Here is a 17,260-nt window from a genome sequence, read left to right as displayed (position 1 = left end):
TTTAGGGGTATGAGTGGTCAGTCGGGTTCTTTACTGCAGGAGTTCACATTCTGAGGGCATACAACAGGCAGCGATTCTTAATGTGAGAACTCCTCTACTTTTTACTTTACTATCATTTTAAAGTTTTTATGATTGTGCTGTACATAATGTATATGTAGACAGGTAGATACACACACACATACACGTCATTATACACAATATATAGGTGCCTGCATGTCGTGGGGTGCGTGTGGAGGTTAGAGGACAACAGTTCTCTGTGGATTTCAAGGAACTGGGTTTGTGTAACAAATGCATAACTTGCTGAGCCATCTTGCCGGCCTTCCTCGACCTCTCAAACAGCATCTTTTAGAATGAGTTCCCTGCCCAGCACAGTGTAGGAAACGCAGTATTGGGGAAGATCATTGCTACTGTTGGGACTGAGCTCCAGGTAGTGTGTATCTTCCCTGAGAGAGGAAAGCTGACCTCTACAGACTGCAACCTACACATGTTTGATTTGCCTGAACTCCCAGGATTTCCAACCAAACAGCCCTTACTGTTGGAAGGCTCCATCCTATAGTTCTGGGCTTGATTTAAGATGAAGTTTCCAGAGGACAGACTGAGGCTTCTCACTGCCAGATTCTGTGTCTTGCCTGCTGGTGCACTGATAGAGGTTGCTGGGACCTCTGTGGAGCTGAATCATTGTTAATTGTGGGCCAGAAAGACTAGCCTCGGAGCTGTGTGTGTATGTCAGTGTCAATCAATGACTCTGTCTGCCCCCGTGGCATGTGGGCAACAGATTTGGACTTGAGACATGCAGAAGAAATGCTATTTTTCTTTCTTCTTTACTCCTCAGTTGGTTAGAATTTAATTCCTCTCATTGTTTGAAATGAAAGTTGAAATTTTTGTGAGACTTTGGGCTAGAGAGTTGACTCAGTGGTTAAGAGCACTTGTTCTCACAAAGGACCTGGGTTCAATTCCCAGCACTCACATGGAGAGGCTCACCACTTCCTAGGCACCAGGCATGCATGTGGCGCACAGACGTACATTCAGGCAAAGCACACACATGCACAAATAAAACAATGTCAAAAGTGTATAGTGGAGCCACACACCATTAATCCAGCACTCTGGAGGCAGAGGCAGGAGGATATCTGTAAGTTCAAGGCCAGCCTGGTCTACAGAGTGAGTTCCAAGACAGCCAACTCTGTTACACAGAGAAACCCTATCCCGAAAAACCAAAGCAAAAACATTTTTTTTGTAAAAATTTTACATAATACAGTGATCTATAAGATTAAAAAGGAAGTCTCTAGTGGGATGTGCAACAGTCTAGATCTTTCTATTTGTGTATATAAATAATAAAGTTTGCCAGATTGCTCAGCAGTTGAAGGAATGGATGAAAAGAGTGTGTGGCATATGGAGAGGAGGGTAAGATGCAGTGCTGCATCCTGTTAGACTCCACAATGGTCCACTGAGTCTCTCAAGTCAGTGCACAGGTCTGCTAAGGTGTACTGCTGCATCCTGTTACACCCCTCAGTGGTACAGGGATAGCCTCTCATGTCAGTACACAGGTCTGAACTATCTTCTTAAAAAATATTTATTTGCCGGGCAGTGGTGATGCATGCCTTTAATCCCAGCACTTGGGAGGCAGAGGCAGGCGGATTTCTGAGTTCAAGCCAGCCTGGTCTACAGAGTGAGTTCCAGGACAGCCAGAGCTATACAGAGAAACCCTGTCTCGAAAAAAAAAAAAAAAAAAAACAAAATTATTTACTTACTTATGTATTTATTTTGTGTGCATGTATGTGCATGTGTGTGCATATGTATGAGTGCATGTGTATGAGTATGTGTACATGAGTGTGAGTCTGCGTGTTTGTGCATGAGTGAGTGTGCTTGTGTGCATGTGCACAAGTGTGTGAATGAGTGTGTGCGTGTGTGTGTGTGTGTGTGTGTGAGTGTGTGTGGGCATGTGCACAAGTGTGTGAATGAGTGTGCATGTGTGTGTGTGTGTGTGTGTGAGTGTGTGTGTGGGCATGTGCATGAGTATGGGTGTGCCACAGCACATGTACCGAGGTGAGAGAACAACCTTTGGGAGCTGGTTGTCCTTTCACCTCTTGCGTCCTAGGAATCACACTCAGGTCATCAGACTTGGTGGCAAGAGACCTTACCCACTTATCCATCTCATGGCTGTAACATGTCTTTTTGTCTGTTGTTATACATGATTTGTGCTTGTAACATCATAATTTAAGGTTACTAAAGGCAATTGGTTAATCTTAATTGTTCATTTGATGGGATTTAGAATCAACTAAGAGATAACATCTCTGAGCGTGTCTGTGAGATTAATTCCAGGGAGGTTTAACTAAGGAGGGAGGACTTCCCTTGATTGGTGGTGGCAGCATCCACAGGCTGGGGTCCTGCACTGAATAAAAAGGAGAAAACCCCTTGAGCACCAGCATCCATCTCTTTCCACTTCCTGGCAGCTGATGCCATGTGACCAGCTGCCTCATGCTCCAACTGCCGTGCCTTCGTCATGGTGAACTGTACCATCAAACTGAGCCAGAATAAATCTCCTTAAGCTGCTTCTGTCGCGTATTTATCACAGCAACAAGAAAAGTAGGAAAGTAATGCACTAAGATTCATCCCAATAAGGACTTTAACTTCTATATTTAGGTCTATGGTTTATTATTTTGAACTGATATTTTAGGATAAATCTTGCTAAAAACAGCCTGTGACCCTCCTGTCCAGCCTCCCAAGAGCTGTGATTATAGGCATGTCCAGCTTGAAGTAATTATTTTTTATTATATTTATTTATTCATTTATTTTTAAAAACATTTATTTATTTTATATATGCAAGTACACTGCCACTCTCTTCAAACAGATCAGAGGAGGGCATCAGATCCCATTACAGATGGTTGTGAGCCACCATGTGGTTGCTGGGACTCTGGAAGGGCAGTCAGTGCTCTTAACCACTGAACCATCTCTCCAGCCCCCATTTATTCATTTATTGTGTGTGTTATTTGTGTATGTGTACATGTGTCTGCTGGGAGTATGGCAGGGTGTACACAGGGGCGTGAGCATACATGAGCACGTGAGTCAAAGGTTGACACTGAGTGTTTTCCTCAATTACATTTCCACCTTAGTATTTTTAGGAAGAGTCTCTCACTGAACCCAGATCTCACCGCTTCGGCTACACTGTTGGCCCCTGGGATCCACCACATCCAGCCCTAGGTTTACGGGTGTGAATCACCCTGTCTGCCTTTTACAAAAGTTTTGAGGTTCCACATTAGAGCCCTCATGCTTTGTGCAGCAAGCACCTTACTGCGCCTTCTCCCTAGCTCCTTGTCTTAGTTAGGGTTTTATTGCTGTGAACAGACGCCATGACCAAGGCAAGTCTTATAAGGACAACATTTCATTGAGGCTGTCTTACAGGTTCAGAGGTTCAGTCCATTATCATCAAGGTGGGAGCATGGCAGCATCTAGGCAGGCATGGTGTAGGCAGAGCTGAAAGTTCTGCATCTTCATCTGAAGGCTGCTAGCAGAACACTCACTTCCAGGAAGCCAGGATGAGGGTCTTAAGCCCACGCCCACAGTGACACACCTACTCCAACAAGGCCACACTTCCTAATAGTGCCACTCCCCGGGCCAAGCATGTACAAACCATCACACTTCTGAACTAATTCTTACAAGTAGGACAAGGTAAGAAACGGTTACTCTTCATTTGTTTTGTATGTTGAAGTTCCAGTTTTCTAGCACCACTTGGTACCAAGACTTTTGTGTTTTTCCTACGCTAGGGACTCAAACCCAGGGCCTCCTACATTCTAGGCAAGTACTCTACCACCGAAGTATATACCCATCCTAGATTCTTCTTCAATGATTGCATACCATGGGCTACTGTTTTCATTCCGACAAACAATGTATATTCTTGAGCCTAGATTACTGGGCAGTTGACTGTTTCCCACAATTCCTCAGTCAGGTGGTTCCTGTTTTGACAGGAATTATTCTCCACCTGACATTCCTACCTGAAACCTGTAAGAGGCAGGCTCTAATTGGCTTCATTGGTGTGAGTCTCTCTCGAATGCTAGGTGACTTCCTCATGGACGCAGAGCCTGAATTCCTACATTCTGCAGGAGTCAGCCCTTCTAGGAGGGTCTGAGTAAGATGAACCTTTCTGCCTTGGTTAGTCAGGGTGTCATCATAAGAAAGAGGCTCATAAAATACACTGGAAAATGGAAAGTCCCTCAGAATTCCTTAAAGAGTGGAGGCTTGTAGACACATCTCCGTGGGGGCCCAAAGGGCAGCTGTTTCTGTGGCGACTGCATCAGCTTTTTACCAATCATATCAGTCAGCTATTTCTGCATCTGTTTTTTGGCACGTGAGTGACACACACACTCAGAGATGTAAGGTATTTGGGTGGGTATCTTTGTACCCCACTACCACAGCTCTTTGGATTTCACTGTGCTGTTTCTAAGATCTGGTTTAAGTGTAATTTACCCCCACACTATCTCATTTAACCTTTCCAACAACCCTGTGAAGGGAACTATCTCTGTCTCTCTGATGAGACAGCAAAGGCATACAGGGGGTCAGACAATTTGTCTTCTGCCACTTGGAACTGAATCAGGGCCAAGGCTGGTTCTGAACTGCAGACTGTGATAGCATCATTCTCTCTGGCCCAGCCCCAGCTCACCTTGCCTAAGATAAGTACCAGTACTCACTGGATTTAAATAAACCTCCACAATGAGTATATTACATAAATTAAAGCTAATCAAACAACTCTATGGATTAGTATTTTAATTGTTTGTTTTTTTCTAATCTAAGGATCACTATAATAGTCTTTACAAACTCTTTTAAGAATATTTTTGGTTTTTATTTATTTTTAAAATTATTTGTATGGGGGATGGGGGATGGGGGGTGGGGGGTGGGGTTTGTCCACATGAGTGCAGGTACCCTGGGAGACCAGAGGCATCAGATCTCCTGAGCTAGAGCCACAGGCAGTTGTGAGCTACACCGCACAGATGCTAGAACTAAACTTTTTTTGTGTACATGCTCTTAACTGCCAAGACATCTCTCTAGCCCCTGGAATTATTTTTGTTTTAGGAAATTTTGTCTCACCAAGAGTAAGTTGATGATGCTGTGGCTCCAAGAACAATTCGATATTGAATGGCTCACTTTAATGTGCTTTCACTGTTCTCATCGGCTTTGTTTTCCATGGGGTTAAAGGGTTGCGGCTTCTGGAGGTGGGGGTGGGGTATCTTTTCATAGCAACAGCTGTTTGGAAATGCATGTTCCCCAACAGAAAGTCTCAGCTGGACTTGCATTTGTTGCTGGTGGGTGTCCAGGCCAGTAGCTTGTCCTCTCAGAAGGCAGTTTATACCAGAAACGTGCTTAGTGCTAAAGCAGGGCACCTGTGTTCCAAGTCTATACCTGATGGTGGGTAACGGAGCAAGAAACCCATCTGCCCTTGATGGTGGTGGCAGGTAAACACTGGACTGGACTTGGCTGCCTTCTTTCTCATCTTTTCCATAGCCACTTACCTCAGACTCAAAGACAATTCTGACATCTTAATTTTAATGTGGGCATTTGACCCAGTGCTTGAGATAAATATAACCCTGTGTAGTACGGAGAAGGTTTAATGGGACATGGTTGGCATTCTTTCTTGATAAAGGCATGGGGAAAAGAAAGGGAGGAGGGAGAGAGAGAGAGGGAAGCAAGCAAGGAGGGAGGCAAGCAGAGAGAGAGAGAGAGAGAGAGAGAGAGAGAGAGAGAGAGAGAGAGAGAGAGAGAGAGAGAGAGAAGCGCAGTCAGGACAAAGCTGAGCTAGGAGAGGCTCCCAGCAGCCTTGCCCTCTGACTTGATATTTACCAGACCTGGCCAGCATGGTTGTCCTGAATCCAATGACTTTGGGAATTTATCTCCAACTCTTCTTCTGCTCCATTGTCTCTCAGCCAACTCTCATCAACAGTGTCGTCCCCATCTCAGCAGGTAACTGACGACTTTCCTCACTTCTCTTTGGCAGGGGCAGAAGGAGGGTGTATTGTGTGTGTGGGGGGACCTCAATATTGTCTTGCAATACATCCTGATCTTTTTGCCACTCTGCTCTTAGCAGAGGAAGGCTCTGGGGCAGTGGTCCCCCAAGGTGCTTCCTGTCACCCGAGCTTGTCTCCAAAGGCCCTTCTATCCTTGTTCCAACCGTCACTACTCAGCTGCTCAAAGCCAGACGCTAAGCCGTTGCTTCTGTGTCCCTGTCTCTGCTGCCCGTTTACTGTATGAATCATTTTGGTCCGGGAATTGGGAGCTGGGGACAGAGAAGTATAAGTTCTAGAAAAGGGAGTCCCAGGTGTTTCTATAAGTCTGTCTCTGACCTCCTCCCTGTGGGGCTTACTTTAGGATGCTATGAAGCCAATATCTCTCTGTCAACCTTGCTGAAGGGCAGGAGATTCTGCCTGGCCACTGTCAGCCGGGCTTGTTGTCTCCTCAGCCCTGGCTGCTCTCCTGTTGGGCTTTCTTCTCTTGGGCTCAGACAACCCATTCAGAGGTACTAGGACTGGTGAGGGCTTCCAGAGGGTCAGTGGACCTGGAGCCAGATGTGTCTTGCTGAGTGCAGGGCTGGGTGACTGAAGAAGGCTTGCCTGATGGCCAGCCAGGCAACATTTTCTGCAGGCACCACCAGGCTGGTGCCCTTGTCCTGCCTGACCTGGTACAGGGGAAGTATTGGGTTACAGACATAGCCTTTTCAAACCTTTCTGAGGAAATTTGAATATCTCCGGAGGGCCTGAGGAAGCAAGCAGACCCCGGGACTTGCTGCTTCCTCCACACCCTCCTCAGTTCATCTCTGCTGCTGCTCTAAGGCACCCTTAGTCCTTATTTTCTGACCACCAAGGTTGAGTCTGTGTCTTTGCCTGTGAAACACACAGAGAGCACTCCTCCGGACTCACCACCCACCTCTCTCCATTCATAAAAACAGTTCATGGGCAACCATGCTGCCAAACTGCAGGCCCTAAGGGAGTGGCAGGGAGATTGCCGCAAGGCTAATTATAAAAGTGTGAGAAACAGAAGAAGCAGGGAAGAGAGAGGAAGAAGAGAGGGCCAGAGAGAATACAGGGGAGGCAAAAGAAGCAGGTGGTTGTATTAGCAAGAGTGTGTGTCAGCAGCACGTCTCTCACGAGGTCATTTAGTCTGTGAATCATTATTCTCTGATCCTCTGGGAAGTTTGGTAGCTGAGCATGGTGTCTCCCCCCACCCCCAACCTGGGACTGCTCTTGGGAAGCTCAGGCAGAAGGATGGTGTGTTCAAGACGGGCCTGGATTACATAGTGAGAGCCTATTCAAAAATCCCAAGAGGACTTGGTAGCTAATTTGGTCTGACCTAGTGTTTGCTTCTGTTATATTTGTGTTATAGATTTCTTTAGGAATCCGCTGAGGACTTAAAAGAATTAGGGAAACTCGCTTCTCTGGTTTTAGCTCTGCCTCTGATGAGCTGTCTGACTTCTAGGAGACCATTGGTTGTAGACCGTGCACCATGGGGGCAGGGACTGTGTCATCTGGTGTGTCCATAACTATAGATGTTTCCAGTGTCGGACAGTGCTGGATCTGTAGATGTTCAGTAGCTACTTGTTGAGTAAAAGAACAACAACAACAACTTTGAATCTGTAGATTGGGGGGGGGGGAGGTCATCCCCATTTTTTAATTATTTAATTTTTGCAAAGCCAAAGTCACTCAGGCCTTCATAAGCCAGACAGAAAAGAACCTGTCATTTCTTTGCCCTGCTCACTAAGGAAAGACCCTGCACCATGTAGACCTCTCTTAGAGAAGAGGTTTCGAAGGTTGTACTGGTCAGGGCACCACAGTGACAAAATGCAGCTTAGGTGTGTCCAATGTCAAGACTCAAATGAAGGGCTGGCTCACTTTCAGGGGCTCGGGGTCAAGGACACCTGCAATGTCGAGGGACACAGGGATTTGTGACTGAAGAAAGACTTTACCCCTCTGAGCTTGAGAAGGCAGGAGAGGGAAGCAGGGGAAATAGATCCCACGAGCCTTGGTGGCTTGCAGGAGTGGGCTGCAAGCATAAGCAATGTCACACAGGGACCCTGAGCAGGGAGGAGGGAACTCTCCCACCTTTCTCCTCCCAGCCCAACCACCTTCTGCAGAGCCTCCCACTGGCCGAACCCAACCCCAAACCAAAGTCTGGTAGTGTGGCGCTCCTTGATGCAGGCGATAGGATCGATGTGTCAGGCATAGGTACAGAAGCTTCCTCTTCATGGGGCTTGGGCCTTGAACAAGCCATGCAAGCACTCAACCACTAAGCTACATCCCAGCCACACAAGACCCTCTAGATGCATTGCTAACCCTGGATCTGGTGATTGAGAATGTAGGCTTCAGGCATTTGACCGAACAGTGGGTCAACCAGAGAAACCATTACCAGTCTAGCATGAATATCTGGAGTCCCCTGTGGGAGTCGCTTCACTTTGTCCCCCTCGTTTAGTTGCCATGGCTGTCAAAAGCATCATCTGGAATGAATTCAGGCTTTGCAATGAAGCTGTTGCTTGAGTCAGGACAATAGGGGTCCTTTAAAATTCTTACCAGCAATCTGATTCCATCTGACCTCCTCTATTCTAAGCTTTGTGGATTCTCACCATTTTGAAGGTGAGCCGGGCAGATGCTGAAACTCAGCCACCAGGAAAACCATTTCTTGCAGCGCACTGGACCTTAGGAGAGTCTGCTGTGTGTGTGATGGGTATAAAATGCTTCAGGGTTTCACCAGGGCCAGTAGGATGCAGCCAGTGTTCTAGAGGATTGTGCCAAAGAGCTGGCTCTGAGTCCTCCAGGACTGTGGCGTAGGAAGGTCTCTCCCAGAACTGCAGGAAGAGCTTGACCACATGGGGGGCGGGCACAACAAGGGACAGGGAAACAGTGGGGGGACAGATGGCAGATGACCCTTTTCTTCAGGAAGGACCCCACTCCTGAGCCACCAATAGCCCCAACTCTCTGAATCAAGTGTGCATTACCTGACAGCCTCCAGGGTGGCAGAGGAGAACCTGGCAGGGAGCAGAAAGCACCAAAGAGGCCAAACTTGTGATGTACTGTGATGTAATCAGTCCTAGCACTTACATCAGGCGTTTGACAGACTATTACCTCAGACTATCTCAGCTCTCATCCCAGTCGGTTAACTTTGAACATCATTCTTCCAGGCTCACATGCTGCTTACAATAGATGCAATGACAACAGGCAGATAGATAGATAGATAGATAGATAGATAGATAGATAGATACATAGATACATAGATACATAGATACATAGATTTTATTTATTAATGTGGTAGTAAAGGGTGCATATGAGGTCAGACGACAACTTATAGGAGTTGGTTCTCTCCTTTCACCATGCAGGTCCAAGGTTGGAACATAGTTCATCAGACCTAGTTGCAGGTGCTGAGTGTAACAGTGCACACCTGTGGCCCAGCCTTCTGGTGACCTGGGGCAGGAGAAGCTCAAGTTTGTGACTATTTGGGCTAAATAGCAGGACGAGAAGAAAAATGGTAAAGAACTGGGGAATGATTTTGAGACCACAAAGAGTGGTCGAGGGGGATGAGACATACGACCCCTGAGGGTGACCCTGCCTGCCATGTAGGAACTGGTTCTCACCATGGTGACCACGAATGTTCCAGTGAACACTGAAGAACTGTTGAGCTTCCAAAGGCAGCAAAGTGACAGATACGACTCAGAATGGTGTCTGTTAAAAGTGCCAGAGGCTTGGAGTACATTGCCTCAGCCATTTGCTGGGAAATAAACTTAACCCTCCAATGCTTAAAACTAGAATTATTTATTGCTGAGGTTCATGTTTTGTGGGTCACCTAAAGGTCATCTCATCTGGCGTGCTATGGGCTGACCCTGGCTGTATTCTGTCTGGGTCTATAGACCAACTTGGCGCTAGTGTCCACTTACGGGTAAAGTTCAATAGTTGTGGCTTCTAGAAGGATAAGGCACAGCCCTGCAGACAATGTTTCTGGAGGAACAGACCTCCCATAAGATGTAGGTGATAACCACACACCTGGGGTGAGGGTGGAGCAACACTCTTGCTTCTTTGAAAAAGATACCTAGGCAAGAGAGGTTAGTTAGACAAGTCACCCAAGGCCACACAGCTGGGTTGTGGGAGATCTGGAGACTAGAATCCTGCCTCTAAGTCTAGAGCTTCTATCGATGTAGACCGAATCTGCTTCAGGCCTGGATAAATGTGCAAGTGACCTTTTCAGCACTGCCAGGCTGCCCTCCACCCATGGGAACTCTCCTCTATACTCTTTATCGTTGCTCCCCCCCCCACTTGCCCTCAAGTGATCAGTATCCAAAGTTCCAACAAACAGTTGAATACTGATTTAGGTGGTCATTATTATTGTTAGGTTTTGATCTCCTTATATTGTCCACATGGCCTTGAACTCACTACATAGGTCAGAGTGGCCTAGGTATCACTCACCACCCTATCTTAGCCAGACACGCACCCCAGGCAGGAAGGCAAGCAGGAACTCTCCAGGGCAATTGTGGATCCAAAGTTCAGAATCCAGACCAGGAAAAGACACAAATCTAGTGTAGTGGAGTGTGACCACATGGAAGGACATGATTCTGCCTGGGTGCTGGAATCCTCTGTTGTTACTTTGTGGCCTATACGATGTCCAGCTGCACACTTTGCTGACTGGAAGCCAGCCAGACCACCATTTGGGGACCATCCAAATTCTTGGCAGTAGATCACAGGTCATTTATTTGTGTCTGATGCGGATCAGCTATTGTTTAATGTCCCATAATGCACTTGCAAGCCATCTCCTCTCATTTAGCTCCCCATATTTCCTATGGATAATAAAATCAGAGAGCATTCTTAAGTTACAGGGCTCCTTAGGAGGTCTCAGACATCTGCCACCCCCATCCCAAACCTCTATAGAAGCAGGGGCCTTCTCACTCAGCTCTATAAAAGCAGACCTGCTCTGGGAGGTGGAAGGCTCTCCTTCGGCCATCCCGACTTCCCCCTCCATCCCTCTCCATTACCTTTCGTGATACCCAGGTCTGCCTTCCTCTGATGCATAATCACACAGAAGCAGCATAACTGCTTTGGAGACTGAGAGTCTCCGGCTTCCATGTCACACACAAGAAGCTGGTGACTGGCTTTCCTTAAGTGCTTCTAATGCCCATGCCTCAGACCTCTCTATTACAGAGCTCTCTGAGAGCTAGAGGAGTGCCTGCTCTTCACAGCACTCCTACAGTAAGGGGTCCTGGGTTTGAGCTCTGACCATCATGGTTATGAAATGAACTGTGATGCGAGTTGATGAGCCTCAAGTTCCTGTCTGTAAAATGGGCAGAGCAGTCTCTGTCCCACAGACATACTCTGGGAGAATATTCAACTAAATTCCAATGAGCACCAGCCACGTGTCTACACAGACACAATTATCCCACCCACAGGGAACTTCTGTCAGCCGTCTGTGAGAACTTGTCCTGGCTGGCCTGCTGCTCACTGCCTTCCTGCTTTGGACCATGGAGAGAAAAGGTCTAAAGCATGAAGGCTAAATTGTTTTCATTAATAATGATTAAAATGTGGATGGTTTTCTATTTTAATATATTTCTGGCATCTCTTAAAAACAAAATCTCTTGGGATGCTAACCGACCCGGCGGTCCTGATCCCTCCTTTTGGGATGGCATGTCGACTGTGTGTAGAATCTGCTCCTGATCATCCAGAGTCTCCATATCCTCCTGCCTCAACCTGCCTCACTCTTCTAATTCTATCTGCTTCTTTGGGCCCCTCTGGGCATATGTGACTGCAAGCCCTGGGGCCAGAAGTCCTGCTGGCCTTTTCTTCCCTTTTCAGCCTCCAGCATGTCTTTCTAGGTTTCCAAAGGTCTGCACAGCTGAACTGCAGGGCAGCACTCCACAGCAGTAAGCCCCATAACAGGGTGCTGGAGGGCAGCACTCCACATCGGTCTCCCGCCCCCACCCCAGTAACACAATCTGGGCTGGGTTCCAGGTGCTAGACCCCCTATCATGGGCAGCATTTCAAGTTCTCCTGGTGATCAGAAGGTTTATCGATAGCTAATCACTTCACTATAGCCAGCATCATAATCAATAAGGGGCTCGCTAAAGGACAGACCCCTGGAACCCACCAGGAGATTCTGACTCTGAGGGTTCTAGAGTGGACCTAAGCATCTGAATCTCTGCAACGCTTCAGGTACCTCCAGGCTACAGGTCCCCAGCCCCAGTGAAAACCACTGCTGCAGCTCACCGCAGAGTTACTTCATTAGCTTCCAGTGGATACGAATCACCTCCAACTGCCCTACAATTCTTGAGGCCAAAGTCTGAAATAATTTCCACTGGGTGGAGGCCAAGGGCCCAAGGAAGACCTAATTCCCTTACTGTTTCTAGATCGAAGGTGTGTTTCTCAGATTCTTTGGTTCCCAGGTTCTTTCCTGTGTTCATATGCAGCCATGCTACATATTGCTTCTCAATCTCCTTTCTCAGTCTGTTGTGTTTGTATGTGGTGCTAGGGTGTGAACCCAGGGCCTTGTACATTTTAGGCAAGCACTTTACCATGGAGCTTCATCCCCAGCCTCTGCCTGTCTCTTACATTTAGGAACCACCCAGATAACCCAGGATTGTCTCCTCACTTTAACTATCTTAGTTACCCATAATTCCCCTTTCATACAGAAGGTAGCATTTACAACCACCAAAGCTTAGGTCTAGATACTGATAGGGGCCATTTGGTGGACCACGTTTACCTCATGCTTTGTTTAGATGCTACGGGATTTGAAGCGGACAGGAGTTTGGTTGCCAACAGTTTTTCAGATCTTGAAAACCCCAAAGAGACCACCAGGAACTACAGTTCTGATGCAAGCACATGCGAGTCTTTATTCAAGCTCGAGCTTGGACCACAAACCTTCCTGATGTGACAGAATAGGAGAGCAGCCCAGAGGTCTAGGAAAAGGAGCTTATAAAGGAAAGAAAAAAAAAAAAAAAAAAAAAAAACATAAGCTGGGGTTTCCAAGCCTTGGTGTTACATGAGAGGGTAAAGGAATGTTGGTCTTTAAGCTAATTGGTTTACAGCACCCAGTTAAACCACAAGGAGGGAGCCTACATTAAAAAAAGAAAAAGCATCTGGGGAAGACTTACGTTTTCTTAGCCCACTCTGTTACTATCCGCTAACTGCAGCTGCTATGTCTATATTGCAACTGCCAGGGACATATTGTGATTTTTCTCAGACCTCGAGGATGGGGGCCATGCCTAAGGGCAACTTAACTTTCAATGGAGTCTTAAGAACAAAATAGAGTTTATTCTGCTACTTCAGTCCCTTCACAGTGAAGAAAGTGAAACTCAAAGTTCCTGTGAGGTGTTTTCCTGAACTAGTTAACACATGGGTCACTTGCTTCTGGAGACTTCAGGAAGACAGGGATCTGGCTGGGATAGTCACAAGCCAAGTCTTGGGGACCAAGCTTTCTCCTCTCCAGCAGCGTCAGGGCATCAGGAGTAACACTTCCAGCACTCTGCTCCCTGGGGTCAAGGTTTTTTGTTTATCACAGTGTCTTAACTCCCAACTACCTGGTCAGGACTGCGGAGGCTCACCATGAACATTACAGTGCCCATCACTACCGTTTATTGCACTCAAACCAAAACCGAAATATTTTTTTGCTTAAAACAGTGGATTAATGCAAGAAATTCATATTTCTACCACTTTTCGTTTGCAAACTAGGCCCTATGAAAGGGTAACTCTGGGCAGCTGCTCAGGGAGGAAGGCTCTCCTTCCCTATTGACGGGCTTCCCCTGATGTCTTAAAAATACACCTGGCACTCTTCCATCTGTGAGCCCCAGGCATCTCCCGATTCACATCCATGCTTATCTTCCCATGGCAACCAATGAAAACATCGGGGGAGCTGCTTGTTTGAGAGCTGGGAACAGCTGGGAGACGCTGGTGGCTGGTGTGGTCTTTCAGTCAACTGCTGGGATAAGAACAGAAAAGAGGAAGAAGGGAGCATGAATGAACGGTGTAAGCCCCTCCCTTTCCGGCCTCCCCCTTCCAGCCTCCCCCTTCCGGCCTCCCCTTTTGGATCCCCCCCTCCCCCCAGCTGATTTCTTTCGAACAGTTTAGGAAACCCCAGCAGCTGTCCTCTTGCTTTAAGGACTTCCCTCTGGGACTTGTGCTCCAGAGAGGCCTTCCTAACTTCAGACAGAGTGTAGACTTTTTCAGAGATAGGATGACCACAGCCATACTACTTACAGAAACCTGCCTATTCAACTGGAGCGCCCCTGTTGCAGCGACCCTAGCTCCGTCCAGCGGTAAACGCGTGCCTTATGTGAGGAGCCTGCAGGGTTTCACTGTCGAGAGAGGTTGATACTGGTTGGCGTGCCACTTTGTGTCCAAACGGGGCCAACTTATCTTCCTGGTACCGTCATCTTTATCAGGGTAGACCTCACGGTGATCCCTAGAAGCTCCCAAATGCTCCATGATCGGACAAAAACCAAGTTCAAAACATGGAGAGCTCATGTTTGGAGGGATGAAGACTCCAGGGTCTAGAAGGCAGCAGGGCCTTGTGAGAGCCATACTGGTTTGGCTGACATACCCTCTCACTAGTGGGATTTCTATAGGAAGCAGAAATAGAGACCTGAGCCAGTTCAAGGAGAGAGTCAGGTCCAGTGAATGAACTAATAGACAGTTCTCAGAGGAATCGAGAATGGCCAATGAATATATGAAAAGAAAGTTCCACATCCTTAGTCATCCGGGACATGCTAATTAAAGCTGCACTGATTCTTTCACCCCAGTCAGAATGGCTGTCAAGAGATAACAAGCTGGGCATGGTGGCCTGCCCCTGTAATCCAGCACCAGGGAGGCTGAGGCAGGAGGACTGTAATGAATTAGAGGCTAACCTGGGCTACAAGACTGAGACCTTACCTCAGAGAACTGAAAAGGAAAATGAAGTGAATGCTGTCACAGATGGGCGAGGGGAGGAACCCTACATATAAGTGGTAGGAAAATAAAACTCATGCAGTAGACGTCAGTGTAGAGGAACCTCCGAAAACTGAAGAGAGAGCGACCGTGTGGCCCAGCTGCATTGCCCCTGAGCCCACCCAAAAGGACTCTGTCAGCCTTCTTCAGAAATGCCAGCACACCTGTGTTTATTATAGTGGTTGTCACAGAGGCCAAGATATGGAAGCTGGCTATATATACAAGGATTAGGAAAAGGTGGTATGTAAACACAGTGGGGTGTTCTTCAGCCGTAAAGAACAAAATCACACCATTTTCAGGAAACTGCAACTGGAGATCATCGTGTGGAGCAAAATAAACTAATCTAGACAAATATCATGTTTCTCTCACAAAGGACTCGACGCTATTTATAAACACAGAGATAATATCTGTTTATAATTATAATGTGTATAATCATTAAAATATTTATTGTACACATATATTTATATATATATGAAATGGGAAGGAAACTATATGGAGGGAGGAAATACCTGAACGGAGAGAGAAACAAGACAAGGTACCGAGGAAGAAAGACAGAAGACAATGTATGCAGAGTCTGTGTTTATTTATTTATGTGCAGCTTGGTTGTGTGCAGGCTCTCACAGCTGCAGCGAGAGAGTGCAGCAGCCATGTCAATCCCACAGCACCCCATTCACCAGCTCTTCCACGGTTTCCCTGAGCCTTGTGGGTATGTGTGCAAATGGCCCATTATGGCTGACAGTCACTTATTCTCAGCACTTTAACCAGTTTTGAGCCTCTGCATTAACCCCTACAAGAGGCAGCTTCTCTGAATCTGTGGATATAAATAGAAACATTTAAGGGCAGTTTGCTGCACGGCCATTTAGCAAAACAACACTACAGAGGCAAGGATTCAAAGTTCCTGGTTCAAAGACAGCCCAGTCTAAAGAGTGAGTTCTAGGACAGCCAAGGCTACACAGTGAAACCCTGTCTCAAATAAACTAGAAAAAGAAAAAGAAAGTGTTTGAGGCCTAAACAAACTGGGAAAAAATAAAGGAAGGAGAAGAGGGGGAGGAGGAGGACGGGAGAGGAAGCGTAGCCTTAAAATGGGTCCTAACTCTCCTTATTTATAAGAATTAGTTCCAGCAGCCCCTTGAAGAAGGTATGAAGGCGCTTCAGTGTGACAGTGTCATCCACTGTAATGGAAATGTAAATGAGAACCATAGGAGCACACTGTGTCTCACCTCTCACAACGATGGCAGTGGGCTGTCTGTGACAGCAGACAGACAGACAGACGGACACTTTCATCCTCTGTTCCTGGGAAGGAGGGTTGGCTGCTGAGGCTTTGTGGGGTGAAGCAGTTGGCACATGTAAAACCCACGCCCTGACTGGTGTAAATTCTCTCACACACAACATGTAAAGAAGCAGAAGGTGGGTTTGTGGCATCAATTACATGCCGTGTTTGCAAGTCACCCAACTGCACATCAAAAGGAGAAGAGCAAACAAATTTTGGTTCTTCTGAGTGAAGAAATATTATGAAGCTGTGTAAAAGAGTGCAGGTGCACTTTGTACAGTGTGGGGCCTCTGTAACCACCTTGGCCAGCAGCGTATATACTGATCCATGGGACGCAAGAAGGTGGTTTAGTTCAACATAACTAGCCAGTGTTTGTTCAAACTTCTGGAGTCTGACCCCAAGTAATTCATTTTAGGTCTATTTAAGGACAGCACAATTTAGTGAAAATGTATCCTGGTGTTAATTAGCTCAATCCCACGTGCACAACAAAGCACACATAAATCTCATAGAGGAACAAAATAAACACAGATCGGATGTGACTACATCAAACCTCTTTGTAAAGTTCATTAAAATGGACGCTACAGATTGCCTGAGGAGAGCTGGCTTGTAAAGTCTAGGGGAGGGTCCAGTGCAGTCTCTGTCACACAGATAGTGTAAAGGTCACCAGGCTATTAACCATGTCTGCTCACAGCTTTCTGGGCAGATAACAGGTTACCCATTTCTTCCCTTGAAGGAACAACACCGTGTGTTTAATATTCCAGGTTCCCCTAGTGCTTGCTGTGAGCACCAAGACCTTTGTGCCTCCTACCACACAGTGAGACAGAATAATCCTTTGGATATGTATAAAGAGGCTAAAAGGGCTGGACCTGGTGACATACAAAAGTGATCTCAGTAATTAGGAAGTGAAGGCAGGAGGATTTCTGCGATTACACGATTACAAAAAGCCTCTGCTTTCTTTTGGAAAATTGCTCCTTTGAAGCTTTGTGCTCAGCAAAGTCCAAAGAGGCAGCCCTGTGTGTCCCCCACCCCCACCAATTTCTGAAATACAGGGATTTGGTGA

The 17,260-nt window shown here is 46.7% G+C and overlaps 1 protein-coding gene across 1 annotated transcript in view; it reads left to right on the top strand.

Annotated features, from left to right (window-relative positions):
- The first annotated feature begins 5,708 nt into the window (after positions 1-5,708).
- Colq (collagen like tail subunit of asymmetric acetylcholinesterase) overlaps positions 5,709-17,260 on the top strand; it is a 57,162-nt gene continuing 45,610 nt past the window's right edge. Inside the window, exon 1 of the mRNA XM_034498071.2 lies at positions 5,709-5,949. Within this exon, the coding sequence (XP_034353962.1) occupies positions 5,844-5,949 (106 nt within the window). The 5' untranslated portion in view covers positions 5,709-5,843. The remainder of the gene's footprint in view (positions 5,950-17,260) is intronic.

This window comes from Arvicanthis niloticus, chromosome 3, assembly GCF_011762505.2.
Source record: "Arvicanthis niloticus isolate mArvNil1 chromosome 3, mArvNil1.pat.X, whole genome shotgun sequence".
Lineage (NCBI taxonomy): Eukaryota > Metazoa > Chordata > Mammalia > Rodentia > Muridae > Arvicanthis > Arvicanthis niloticus.
The sequence above is the reverse complement of the archived record's forward strand: the minus strand, read 5'-3'. Positions and strand labels throughout refer to the sequence as shown.